Source organism: Melospiza melodia, chromosome 4 (assembly GCF_035770615.1).
Source record: "Melospiza melodia melodia isolate bMelMel2 chromosome 4, bMelMel2.pri, whole genome shotgun sequence".
In the NCBI taxonomy this organism is placed as follows: domain Eukaryota; kingdom Metazoa; phylum Chordata; class Aves; order Passeriformes; family Passerellidae; genus Melospiza; species Melospiza melodia.
Window position 1 is genome coordinate 75,338,372 of NC_086197.1, and position 13,794 is coordinate 75,352,165.

The 13,794-nt window shown below is 36.0% G+C and overlaps 1 protein-coding gene across 1 annotated transcript in view; it reads left to right on the forward strand.

The window, feature by feature from the left end:
* The window catches only part of GXYLT1 (glucoside xylosyltransferase 1), a 28,597-nt gene extending 18,920 nt beyond the window's left edge, over nt 1-9,677 (forward strand). The window contains exons 6-8 of the mRNA XM_063155206.1: nt 5,097-5,220; nt 5,536-5,708; nt 7,788-9,677. Of these exons, the coding sequence (XP_063011276.1) occupies nt 5,097-5,220; nt 5,536-5,708; nt 7,788-7,949 (459 nt within the window). The 3' untranslated portion in view covers nt 7,950-9,677. The remainder of the gene's footprint in view (nt 1-5,096; nt 5,221-5,535; nt 5,709-7,787) is intronic.
* Nucleotides 9,678-13,794: the final 4,117 nt, after the last annotated feature.

A 13,794-nucleotide genomic window follows, 5' to 3' on the forward strand; every position in this document is an offset into this window, starting at 1 on the left:
GATACATTTTGCTGTAAATTACTTTTGCCAATACATATGCCCACATTATTTCTTCACTACAGGCATCCCAGAAAAGCAGTTATTGTAAATTTGTAAAATGTGTGTGGTTGTATGACCAGGAGGTGGTGCTAAAACATTTAGTAAGTTGTTGAAAAGAAGATTTCCAAATTTTGATCATTTACATTGTAGCCAGGTGATTATCACCTTAAGTATCTTTTTGTTTGCTTTGAAGTCCTAGTTTTTGTAGACAAAGAAGTTTTTAATGAAAGCAGCTGCTACTACATGCATGGAAGCAATGCACACAGCAGTAGAAATGGCCATTGCTTCTCAGACTTGAAGTTTTTTCTTACGTACTTGAAGCACAAGTACAAAAGCAGTGTTGTGTGATTATGCTTGGGGGAAAGTACATCTCTGTTTAAGAGAAGTTTGATTAGGGAAAAATAATCATGCAGTCAAAAACTTCTGGAAGAAGCATCCATAAGAGGAGCAATATAAATTTGCAGAAGACATTAATTCTCCCCAATTTCCAGTGTGATAAGCAGCTTTCATCCTAGCATTCTTGCTATGTATTTTTCTTGAAAAAAAAAAATTCAGAGAATTTAAGAGAAAAGGAGAATGGATTATCTCAGTTGTAGTTAAAAGTAGAGTTATAGTAGCTGTAGTACATGGCTGCAGTTTCTCCAAGAAAATTTATTGGAGAAGAAGTTTATATCTTAAGCTCTGGCAGTGCATTTCTGTATAGTGATTTATTTTCAGTGTGGTAAACACTAAGATAAAGTTGGTATTTTATTCACTCTGTGCCAGAATTCTGGTTTGGCTTCTCAGTACAACTTAGTGTATCTGAGTCTATACACAGTGGGCCTGAGAGTGTACGACTTTTGCTTGTGACTGATAGCAAAGGAATGACTATTCTCAAACCTTTGGAAAAGAAGTAGACCAAATTGAGGGGTAGGGACTGTCCTAATACCTCTTGCCAGTGACAGATGCTTTTGGACCTCACAGGTAACCAGTTCCATGTTGTGTCCCATTAACTATTACAGTGAAAGACTGTAGAACTAGAAAATGCTTCCCTGTGTTATGGGAAGGCGTGAATTTGTTTATATTCTTTCAGGAGGCTCAACAAATCCTTCAAGGAGTTCTGGGTGTTTATTTATCTTTTTAAAAATACCCATAGACCTTTTTGCATGCTGCTGTAGAGCTAGAGCATTTATCTAAAGTGAAAGTTTTGGACCAGGATATTCCTCCAGTGCTATGGATTTAAGACTGTGGCTTCTTTGTCTATTGTAGCCCAAATTACAAGCTGAGCTGCTTGAGGCCTTTAAGCATCTTTCTTCTGTTGTCACATTGATTTTTAAGAGTCAGGAGGATCCAGAAGATGGATAAATAAAAAATAGAACCAGAGACTTTAGCCACTGGTTATAATGTTCATCTGGGTAGCAATAACCTGTAGTTCCATGTACTGCTCCAGGATTAAGTAATCTTTTATCCACTTACCTATTTAAGCCTCCTCAGTCTTCTCAGGAGTGTCAGGCCATTTCAGACAAGCATCCCAGCTCCTGGGCTGTCAGTGGTGCCTAGTGGATGTTGTTCCTTCTGGTCCTATCTTATTTGTCTTGTGTGTGTAGTTTCTGTAGGGCACAAATGCATGCACTAAATGCACACGTGTGTATGCTTGTGCACAACTAGAAGTGCATGCACAGATGTGTTACTGAATATTGTACTGCATTGTAGTGCTCATTATACTGCATACCTGCACATGACATTAGAATTCATGATGAAGCTTCTGATGGTTAGTGCCTACATGTTGTCTCTGCTAAGCAGCAGTTAGAAAATGGGAATGTGAAGCAGTCAAGACTGTTTTGGATATTGAAGAGTAATAGTAGGTGATTCTTTTTGTATTTGTATACGTATAGATGTATACAAATCTCTTTTTTTTTTAAAGAGATATAGCAAATGCTACAGGTACGGTGCTTTTAAGCAAAAAGACCAGTGAGGCAATGTGAATAGAGAGGAATGACTTCAGTCACATTTATTGAGAAGGTTATTGATGCTTGAGATGCAGGCACTCAAGGAAGGGAACAAGCTCTTAGAAAATCAAACTCCAAATAAATTAACTTCAGATAGAGTGTGCAAAGGTTCACGGGTATGCTTTAGAAAAAAAAAAACAAAGTTCAGAGAGCTTCTGTGACCTAAACCAGTACAAATTTTTTTTTTTTAATCATTCATTATTGCTTAGGGCTGTAGTTTCAAGAAATATGGTGAGCCTGCAAAAAACCAAATTGCTTCTAAAAGGAAGGTTCCTGTCTCTTAGCAGCTTCTTTTCCCTACTTTTCTTATTTACTTGGTTGTAGCTATTGGTTTTCAGTCCTTTCTGTGATTCAATTCCATTTGCTAACAGTAGAAAAAAAGAAATCCTTCTGCTGGGTTATTGAAGTATATCAGCTTACATAAACATGCAGTTAGTGTCAGCACTACATTTTTAGTGTAAGAACAGGGTAGAATCATGTAAGCAGAAGGCAAAGGGCTGGCTCTCCCTTGGCATTAAGGAAGTTTAAATTGGTCAGCTGTTTGTGGGACACAGCTGCAGTTTGTTTAGATACTGCTGTGTGATTTGAATACCTTTCCTCAGCTTTATATTTTCTTAGAATTTAAAAAAAAGTAAAGGCTAAATGTGACAGCTTTTTTAAGTTTGACTTCAGCCTTTGCCACGCAGAAGTTTTTTGGTACAGAAATGAGTAATGACCAAGCTAAACAAACAAACAAAAAACTGACCCAAAATGTCAGAAAATACTTTGATGTTCCTCCATATTTTTTCTTCTTGCACATTTTCTTCTGCTCAAATAAACTAGAATTTGAGAGTTCTTAAGAACCTGGCTGTATCAGTGTGGTGTCATCACAGAAATGCCTACTATAATTTGGGAATTTTTTTCTCAAATTGCTAGCATTGTTTGCATGTTGTCGAATACTGGAGAGAAGGCTTATATTCTGGACATTTTAAAATTAATGTAATATTTTTTCTTTGAGTTTTTTTACTTGAGTAACTTCCAAAAAGTAGTTCTATCAGAATCCTACTTCTCAGGCTGTTTCACCTTACAATGGAATATTTTAAAGAAGGGAAACAAGTAATTATTCAAGTAGTTTCCCTTGCTCCTACACTGGTGTCATTATATATCACTGCTATTTTATTAATATATAGCTCTTTTCTATTTATGCAAAGGTTATGGAAATATTACAATTTCCAGTTCTTAAATCTGACAGCACTATTTGTCAAGTAGTATTGCTTCTAGATATCTGGCTATGTGATGCATGTTCTTACCTGCTTTGCATCTTCTTGGGATATCCTCTGGATTTCTCTGCTGTTAAAACTCTGCAAGTGGAAAGAAAATTCTATTAAATAATTACTTAAACAATTTAAATTTCTATTTCTATGTGTTGCTCTAAAACTGAATCTGTCATTGTATATTCTTGTACCATGATTTGCCTGGTATGAATGAGGTAATTTAATTCTGTTTTTATTTCTTAGCATTTTGTCTAAACTTAAACTTAGGTCAGTATTCTGGGAATTGCAAATTTCAGGTGAGGGAGTGATCTTTACTGACTGTGATTCAATCCTATTTATTTGCTTTTTTGGAAGGGTTTAGCTTAGTAATAAAGCCTGTGTTTTATTTGATTTAATCACTTTGCATTGAATCTAATGATAATTCTTACTAGCAAAGAATTTTCTTGTGCATTTCTTATGCCTGCGCTCATTGAATACTTGCAGGCAATCATAATCATAAATTTTTTAGGAGAGGAGAGACTGTAATATTCTGTTTGGCTTCTTGCATAATATAAGGTATAGATCTTTTTTTGTATTAATTCTTGTCTGAAATTTTGTAGTATTTCTTGGTTTAGTCTTCAGTTCCGAAAGCCCTTCATATTTGATGGCAGAAATGATCTGAGGGGAGAGTAAAAGCTGAACTGCAATTTTATGCACTTTCTACTTTGTCAGTGTCAAGCACAGAGAAAGAAGTCTTTGATACTGTAAATCTCAAACTGATATTTTGCTCCTGTCTCTTAAAATGATATTCCTGTATGCAAATCTGAAACTGTACTGGAGTTCTAATATCATTTTTCTTTTGGCAACTTGCTTAAAAAGCAGCAAGGGTACAATGCTTGTTCAGGAATTTTCTCTCTATGGGACTTACTGCTATTCCATCCACACTCTCGAAACTGTGAAGTACAGAGTACAAAGTGAGCAGCCTTGTTCCTTTTCTAGTAAAGCTTAAATAAGCTGTAAAGATAAGAGATTAGCTTTAGAATATGTAACCATTTAAACTGCAGATTTGAATCCCTTTGTTAACATGGAATTCAGTGTAGGCCAATGTACTCCAAGTAGCTGCTCCTCAACCAGAACCTTAGAAGAACTCCTTTTCATTTGAAGTGATTCTGCTAAATCAGGAATTCAGGAATTTGGTATCAGCTGTTGTTTTGGTTCTCACTGACTTTTGCTAGTGAAACGTTGTCCTGTTGATGAGGAAATTCAAGTTCAGTGATTAAAAAAATAAGTTCAACTTGATGAAAATACTTCTGAAAACCTTTGAAAGATTTCTGTATTTTTGTACACTAGTTTGTAGCCAGTATTTTTTTCTCTGTCTGTGTTTGGACCTATTTAAGAATTAATTTTATATTGAACTGATTCAAATTTTTGCAGTTAGCATTAGAACGTGTGTATATTATAATTCCGTGAAAAAGAGAGAAATTGCATGACGTGTGGATATGTAAATACTCCCCGTTTACTCGCTGCATGACTTAAACACGGTTTTGGTGTTAGATCCTACTGCTGTGTAAAAAATCCCTTGCTATTCTTAGAATTCTTGATTTGAGATGTTAGAGGAAAATTTTTCAGTAAGTTGATCATTGAGAAGTAAAGCATATTGCAAATGTCTGTAAGGAATTTCCTTAGAGAGGCTTGTTGGTTTAAAAGGAAGAAGTTATCTATACATTTGAGATTTGTACCTTTGCAGTGCAAGCTACTGTGATTCTGTAAGGCATTTCCTTCCCTATAGGTGTAACTGTCCTGAATGTGTGTGGTTTTGCTTTGTTCTGTTTAATAGAATGACATGACACCAGTCCGGTTACAATGGGGAGAAATTCTGATGCCACTACTGAAGAAATACAAGCTGAACATAACATGGGGTGATCAGGATCTATTGAACATTATGTTTTTTCACAATCCAGGTAAATCCACGTTGATTTTCAGCCTAACACTGTGAAGTTATCTTTTCCACGGAAAAAAAATCTCCAGGAAAAAAATCCAGGAAAATATTCAATAAGCAGGCTTTTGGGTAAAAGCCTTCAAGGGATTATTCACTTACTTAGTTCTCTGAAAGCATTTGAGACAGTGCTGGAGCTTGCTACATGTAATTAAACTGTTAGATTTCAAAACAACTGCACAGAAATTTATAAAGCTGTCCTAAATAAATAAAGAAAATATTGGTTTATTTCCTGAAACAATTTTGATGCTTAACCCAGAGCTCTCATTTTTCCACACAGAAAGTCTTTATGTTTTTCCTTGCCAATGGAATTACCGGCCTGACCACTGTATCTATGGAAGCAATTGTAAGGCAGCTGAAGAAGAAGGTATATTTATTCTTCATGGAAATAGAGGTGTTTACCATGATGATAAACAACCAACTTTTAGGGCTGTCTATGAAGCAATAAAAAATGTAAGTGATTTTGGCCTTGTACTTGGTATTCTTTCATGTATGTTTATCTATAGTAGTAAATGTATTTTGTAGGCATGTTGATATTCACCTTGATTGCAACAAAGTAATTTTTTCACTTTTAAGGAACATCAAGTGTTTTACCATTTTTTTCTCTTTTATTGTTTGGATGGAGTTCCAGTAAATTCCTGTTTTGATTAACATCTTTTGATACAGAGTGTAGACTGTGTCTAGGTTAGGATTCGAGAACCATGCCTGTAGTTGTCAGTGTTTATTTAAAAGGCTTTATTCTCATTTATTTAATAAATCATCTGGTGCATTGTTTCTGTGAGCTTTTGGACATCTTAGAATATCTGAATAATAGGAAGGGGCCGACAATGATCACTGAAATCCAGATTACCTGGCCCTGCATGGGGCCATCCCTGAGAGTCACACCGTACACCTGAGAGCATTGTCTGAAGACTTCTTGCGCTGTGCCAGGCTTCATGCTGTGACCACTTCTCTGGGGAGCCTCTTCTGAAAATCTCTGCCCAGCCACCCTCTTCTGGAACCTCTTCTGAAAATCCAACCTGAACATCCCCTGACAAAACTTGGGGTCATTCCCTCGGGTCCTGTCTCACACTGGTCACCAGAGAGCAGAGATCGGTGTCTGCCCCTCCTCTTCCCCTAACAAGGAAATTGTAACTGCAGTGGAGTCTCCCATCAGTCTCCTCCAGGCTGAGCAGACCCTCAGCCACTCCTCACATGCTTTCCCCCAAGGCCCTTCACCATCTCTGGTCCTCCTTAGGACACTTACAGCTTTGTATCCGTACATTGTGACCAAAACTGCACACACTGCTTACTCAAGGTGAGGCCACACCAGTGCAGCGTAGAGAAGGACAATCTTTATCTCCAGGCTGAACGAGCCATCACCAAAAACTTCATTTTTTTGGGAGATTTGAAAGTGCAGAAAAAAATCCCTTCTTCCCAAAGTTTGTATATATTTACTGCAACATTTTAATACCTAATTGTATCTAGATTTGGATTGTAAAAAAATTTTTTTATATGCTATGTTTTGACCTTTTCCAGGAATTCAGTGCATTAATATGTTGCTGTTCCTTTAAATACTAAGCACAATGACTTCTTTTCATGCTGCAAATAAATAATCTAATGAACCATTTATCACTACATCAGTATACTCGCTGAAGAGCTGTAAAACTTAGCACTGATGCACATTTTAATGCAGCAGGCTACTGTGTGTGTATAACCTACAAAAATCAAGAGTATATTTTAATGTTGCTTTATTACACATTGTCATATAGGTATAAAAATGAAGAAAAGTACTTTTGGGGGTCTGAGAATACATTGCAGGGAAAATGATTGTATTTCCATAAAAATATTATTTCTTTGTTTCCTTTGAGCATTGTCTAAAATAGAAGAAAAAATTATTTCCTTTTATTTATGATCCCATTTCATATGTGGATGCATCAGAGAAAGTACGTAAACCACTACTGATTCAATGGTAATAAGATGAACAAAATTATGTTACTTCAAAGTGCTGTTTTAACTTAGCATTTGTTTATAAAAAACATTGCAGTGTTGAGCTAATGACAACTTTATTTCATGCTCATGTTAAACATAATATGTGTTTGACCATCATTCTATTTAATGAAACGTCAGTACCACTTTTTATACTGCTGTTTCATTATAATTTGATAAGACTTGTATTACTTAAAGGTTATATGTCATTTGAGAAAGTTACCATACAACAAAAAAAAAATCCAGAAATCATTTTAGAGTTGTAAATTTTTAATTGGGTAAGGTAATTTTAAAAATTTCCTCCTTGCTTGTCTGAATACGTTCATTTGCCTAGCATAAAAAAAATCTTTTTTCTTAGGTTTATTGAAAGCATGAGAGTATACTTTTGTAATTTAGAGTTGTTTTTAAATTATTGCATTCAGAAACACTCGTGAGTTCTTGAAAGCATTTGATAAACCTATAGACAGCAAATGTGATGCTGAAAATAATTTTTATAAAACTCTAATACCTCTGAGTAATGACAATCTTCCATATTAACCTTAAATTTTCTTAACCTCTTTACAGTATTCATTTGGAGATGACCTGGTTCATTCGCTGCTGCAGCCCCTAGAGCGGGAGCTGCAGAAAACCACGCACACATACTGTGGAAGAGTATACAAAGTATTCATAAAGCAGCTAACAAAAAGTGTAAGGGACTTGTATGCCAGAAGATCAAAGGGAAGGTGATTTTTGACTCCTAGCTTTTACATCAAGAGACTGAATTAACTTAGCTGGTCAAAAGGTGCAAGAATTCTATTACGGCTTGAATGGGATCTTAATGTGCCCAGAAAAAAGTTTACTAGCATAGATAAAAATGAAGAAAATATTCATGTAATGAAGAACAAGAACTTTTTTCTGCAACAGTGACTTTCTGGTTTTTTGAAGTTTAATCAGTGCTAATGTTTGTCTCATATCTGATGATTTGGGTATTACTGGCTCCGATGGTCAGTAATTTTAGTCTGCATAATTCAGTTATCAAATGATGAATGAACAAGGAAGAAATGAAGATGACTCTGTTTGGGAGTGTACCTCATATATTGTCTAAAATTCTGTTAAACTGTGAATGTAGCAATAACTGAGTCAGCAGCACTAACCTCACTTTAAAGGTGTGAGCCTTTATGTAAACAAAGTTGTTTACAAGTGCAGAAAATATTCTCTTGTCAAAGAAATGTGTTGTAATCATTGACAATCTGTATGTGCCTTTATATGTTCATCTCTTACATGTTGAAGTACTGTTTTGACAATCTTGTTTCGTTTCTCTCAGATGTAAACTGCACACTATAAATATGATTTTCTGAGAAATTAAGGACTAGTATGTGATACTAGTTTTCTCTGTAGTAAATACGGAGACTTTATATTAAAAAGAATTTGTTTCAACATTATAGAGCCATTAGCACCAAAAGGTAGAGCAGAACTGAGGGGGTTTTGAGTAAAAATCCAGTTTGAAGTTGCTTGTCTTACAATACTTTAAAAAATTTCATGGTTTTGCAGCTTTATTGGGCATTTTGGAAGTAGAAAAAAAGCCCAGTAGTGGAAAGCTGTTGCTGTTGTATTTCCATACTAGGAATTATTACCTGATGATTGTTATAGAGTATGTAGTACCTAAAAGTGAAGAGCTGTAGTAAGAGTTCTGATGCTTCATCAGACTCTGTAGTAGATGGGGTTTTTTAGAGAATATATCCTGTTATAATATTTTTTTAATAAATGGCTTTAAAATAGTTTTGGGGCAGACCCTCAACTACATGAATGCATTACTGTGGATAGGGTGATAGTGATTTGCAACAGGAAAGGATTAGATTTCCTCCAATTATCTTAGTTAAAAAATAAAACCTTCTGTTTAGGTAATAAAAACTTTTTCTCCTGAGAAAACCATGAAGAAAAGGGCTGAATTCTAGTGTTACAGTTAAATATTTAAACTTGCATGGTATGAAATGTATTTGTAAAGTATATATGAACTTAGATAACCTGTCTAAGTGAGATGAAGTCTTCATAAAGTGAGCTTTTGGATTCCAGGACAGTTCCTGTGTGTTGAACATGGAGGATCCACTCACTGACTTGCACCTTCATCCCAACCCCATTTTAAAAGCTTAATTTTTGTAGCTGTTTCCTTGTCAAAGATAGGCTGGCTCTGACTTCCAGATCCATGTGAGCTGGACAAATGCTTTAGCAGTACAAGAACACACTCCACTGTCAGCAGAGTTTGTATTCTGCTTCTAATTTCCCTGCAGGCTCAGGGCATAAATTTATGGGATGGAATCTAGGAAGCAGTCTGCCTCTTGTGTACATCTCTTCTTGCTGTGTAACCTTTTGAAGCCTGAAAATGTAGAAATCTCTGTGAAGGTGAATACTGTAACTGACTGATTTTACAATATGCAGTGCATTATTTTTTTACATAAATACTGATTTTTGTATCAATTTGTCTTCAGCTTTTCTTTTTACTTGTACTCTATGTTTGTATTTAAAAAAAAATCTTTTGACTTTTTGTGTTTGTCTTTGCAGAAACTTTCAATTTTGAATTTAAGTGTGTTGAAGACATGTCAAGATACTCTTAAAACCTAATAGACCATTTAAGAAAAAAAGGGGAATGTGGAGCTTAGCAGCAATATTTCCACTTAAATTTCAAATTTTATGGCAGAGTAGAACAAAAAGAATTAATATTGATGCTTATTGTAGCACAAAAATTCTTACTTTGTGCTTATAACTAGAAATGTTTACTTACCATATTACAAATGGCAGAATGGTCTTGTGCCAATGGTTTTGACTAATTTTTTTCATAGAAATGAAAAACAGCTCATCTCAGTTCACCTCCAGGTAACACTCATGAACACTTTAGAAAAGTTTTAAAAAATTCAAAAAGCTTCCATTAAGTAATTCTGCAGAGTATTTGTCTGTTTCAAGCACATTTTTAGTTGTCTAATCCCTGTTATTTTAAATTTAGGAAAACAACCTACTTTTACAAACAAAACCCCAAATCTGGCTTCTAAGGGAAACCTTTAGAGACACTAAAAAGACTGGGAATCCAGATAATGTGACAGAAACCAGTTATGCTCCCAGACATTTGGATACCTGATTTTAAGTTTAGATGCTTAGAAGTGTAGAGCTTACATCCAGCTTGGGAATTCTTGTCTCTCTAGTTTTACAAACATTGTTTTTTCTACAAACATAGTGAGTACTAACAAATTACATACCTTTAGGAATCAAATTTTTAATGATTTATTTGTTATAAAGTTATTATGAAGTGTAAAGTTTAATAGAAAAATATGATCATCAGGAACTATGCATTCAGTTTAACTGAAGATAAATCTGTCTTCCTCATGCTTGATTAGTCTCTATGTCATGGTACCATTATTGTCTCTTCCAAAGGGATCAGAGTCTCATGGCAAAGAGATCTGTGTGAAGATGTTAATATCTTATTTGGATGAACTTCTGTCACTCATTGTAGACAATATGAAAAGCAAGCTGTCCCTTCATGGGACTGAAACACCCTTGTGTGTGGTGCTTGGGCCACTGCCAGTTACTAAGGTGCACAAGCTTTATGAAAATGTCTGTCCAGTTATTTGTAGTTTTGCTGAAATTTAGACTGTGGTGACCTTTAATGCCAGTTGAATTGGTTTTGGAAAGCTTTTGGTTTAAGCTTAGAATGATAAAGAAAGCAGATTGGAGGGGGGGGCAAATATTTTTTATTATTCTTATTTTAAACATATTTCAAAAGAGAATGGAGTTGCCTTGTGCTGGTTTTGACCTAAATTTGGTCAAGCTGTAAATTTCTGGCAAAATGCTGATTGGAAAACTGAGCTGTCATTGTATTTCCTGATTTGTACCAGATTTCTCTCCATACCAGACATACTCCAACCATTCAGGCTTTCCACACTTCCATCTGTACATTTTACAGAAGAGGATGACTAAGAAGCCAGCTCTCTTCCTTTTCCTCCTCCCAAATTATACTTTTATCTACACAGCATGGAAAAGAAAGTAGCTACAATCTAGTGGTGGGAGTAGGATATGGTCTGGGTCTGCTTGGAAGGTTTGGAAGCACAACATGCAAGAGGTATAGCTGAAGGTGTAATGTGTTAGCTGTATGTGCATTCTTGGGCTCTTTTTTGGAGTGGAGATACAATGAATTACTGCTTCTTATTAACGCACATTTATGGCTGTCATGGTGTTTGTGGCAGATTAAATGGGGTGAAACTGAGCACTAACTTCAGCTTATCTGTAGGAAAACACTAGACTTCTGGTTTCTTCTGCGTGGTTTATAAAGGTGTCTCCAAATGTGTAGACATATGTAGAACTTCCACTCCTTAGAAAGCTTAACTTATTTTTCATTGTCTGTTTTCTGGTTCAAAATGAATGATTTTCAACTAGCAAACAGGTTTAACAATATCCATTTACTGACAGTGTGATTTATTTTTTTTTACCTAAGTGGAATATTCATGTGTAATTAAAATGAATGTATAGGCTTTTTGTCAAGATTTTTAAAGTAAATTATCAATTTTTTGAGTAGTTACTATTTTAACTCTCTTTCATGGTAGCTAATGTGATTATGATAGTTACTGTGGCTTTCCTGCCCACTTTCCTATTTTGTAAATGGATAACAGTTGAAACAGCTCCAGTGATTTTTTGTGTTAAAATAAGTTGCAGAGAACTATAATGTGAATGTGTGACTTCTATTAGCAGAAAGTGGATTCTTCTGTAGCAGGGACAATAGAAGTAGGAAGTAGTGGGAAGGTACTTCTCATCACCATGGATCTTGTGAAAGATCTTGTATCTGTCTTATGGCCTTTTTGCTGTCAGTCTGAGCATTATTCTGTGCACAGGAACTTAGAAGTGATTTTACTGTTTTCTTTCTAATCTCTTTGAATATCTTCTGTTTCTTTTTTGGAAGTTCAGTTTTGTCCAGCTGCATTTTTCTGTACATTTGAGAAGAATAACTGAAATTCCTACAGAGTTTTGCACAAATAACAACCAAGTTATTTGCTCAAGTTGTCCAAACAGGCAAAGCATGAACCCAGTGAGTTCATGAGTTTAGTTATGCACCCTAGGTTCCCTTGGGAAAACAAAACATGTTTGATCTTTCTAACACTACAGAGAAACATTTGACAGCTTGCTTTCTGTATTCAACTGCCAAATCTTAAATAATGCAGGATAATTTCCTGTAGAAATGCAGGTTGCCTCACAGTTGCACTGTAGTCCTAGTAGAGTATTCAAAACTATTACTCAGGTTTCAAAACAGAAGATGTTTACAGAGGTAATAGTGAATTTTCCAGTTCAGGAAGTGAGGAGGAAATCTCATTTTAAAGTAGTTCTCAAAATCTCTCTCTTGTAACCATTTAGTGGATCTATACAAGAACAGCTTGTCCGGCAAAGTTGTCATGAAATTTAAGATATGTTTGTCTCCTGTGCCTTTTCAAGCCTTCATGGGCCTATTAAAATTTTAAGTTTCTTGAAGGGATCTTGTGTTAAAATTCAGTTGTGTCTCTTCAGTTTTGTGGTTGCTTTATGCACAGCTGCAGTCAATTCTTGAGAGAGTCCTCATTTAAACTTACGAATGTGCATCTTCCTGTATATTTGCTTGCATATTTCTGCAGGGCATCTTTATGCTCCTTTCTGCCTTTTCCCCGCACTGCTTTTAAAAGATAATCACTAAGCTCTTCTTTCATTTGAATGCTTATAAAATTGCAGGAGGTATTATTACAGGTCTCTTTGCAGAAACCTGTAATTAAAGGAGGACCTGTATCCCTGCTGTGGTTGGGTTTTACTTTTTCTTCAGACTGCTATTTGATGATGTTCAGGTAGGAGGAAGTTTGCAACGATCAGTAAAGTCATTGTGGTCCTTGAGTGATCATCTGGTAGTTTCTTCCCTGAATATCTGTTCTCTTAGGGTAGATGAGTGGCTGGTGCCTGCCTACTCCATCCATATGATTGCAAGTTTCTTTAATCAAAGCAATGACCATCAGTTCTGTTCAATCTGGATTTTAAATGCTTCTCCTATATCTGGGTGCCACCTTAGTTGCACAACCCACGGGCCCCGTCTATTTCCACTTACAGATTGTACAATCACAGAATGGTTTGGGTTGGAAGGGACCTTAAAGCTCATCTAGTTCCAACCCCTTCTCCTGGGCAGGGACACCTCCCACTAGACCAACTTGTTCAAAGCCCCATCCAACCTGCCATGAACATTTTCAGTGATGGGGTATCTACAACTGCTCTGGGCAACCTGTTCCAGCATCTCACTACCTTCACAGTAGAGAATTCTTTCCCTCATACCTAATCTAAACCTTCCCTCTTCCAGTTTAAAGCCATTCCCTAATCCTGTCACTAAAGCCTTTGTAAAAGGTCCCTGTCCAGCTCTCCTGTAGGCCCCCTTCAGGTACCAGAAGGCTGCTCTGAGGTGTCCATCTTTTATTTAATTTCCTTGCTTTAGTTTCTGTGGAGGGATAGAATGTAAGAAAATAAAGATAGTGCAGAAGGCAGTCTCACCCCTGAGGAGCTGCAGCTGCACCAATCACCAAAGATTAGGAACAGGCCTGCCCTT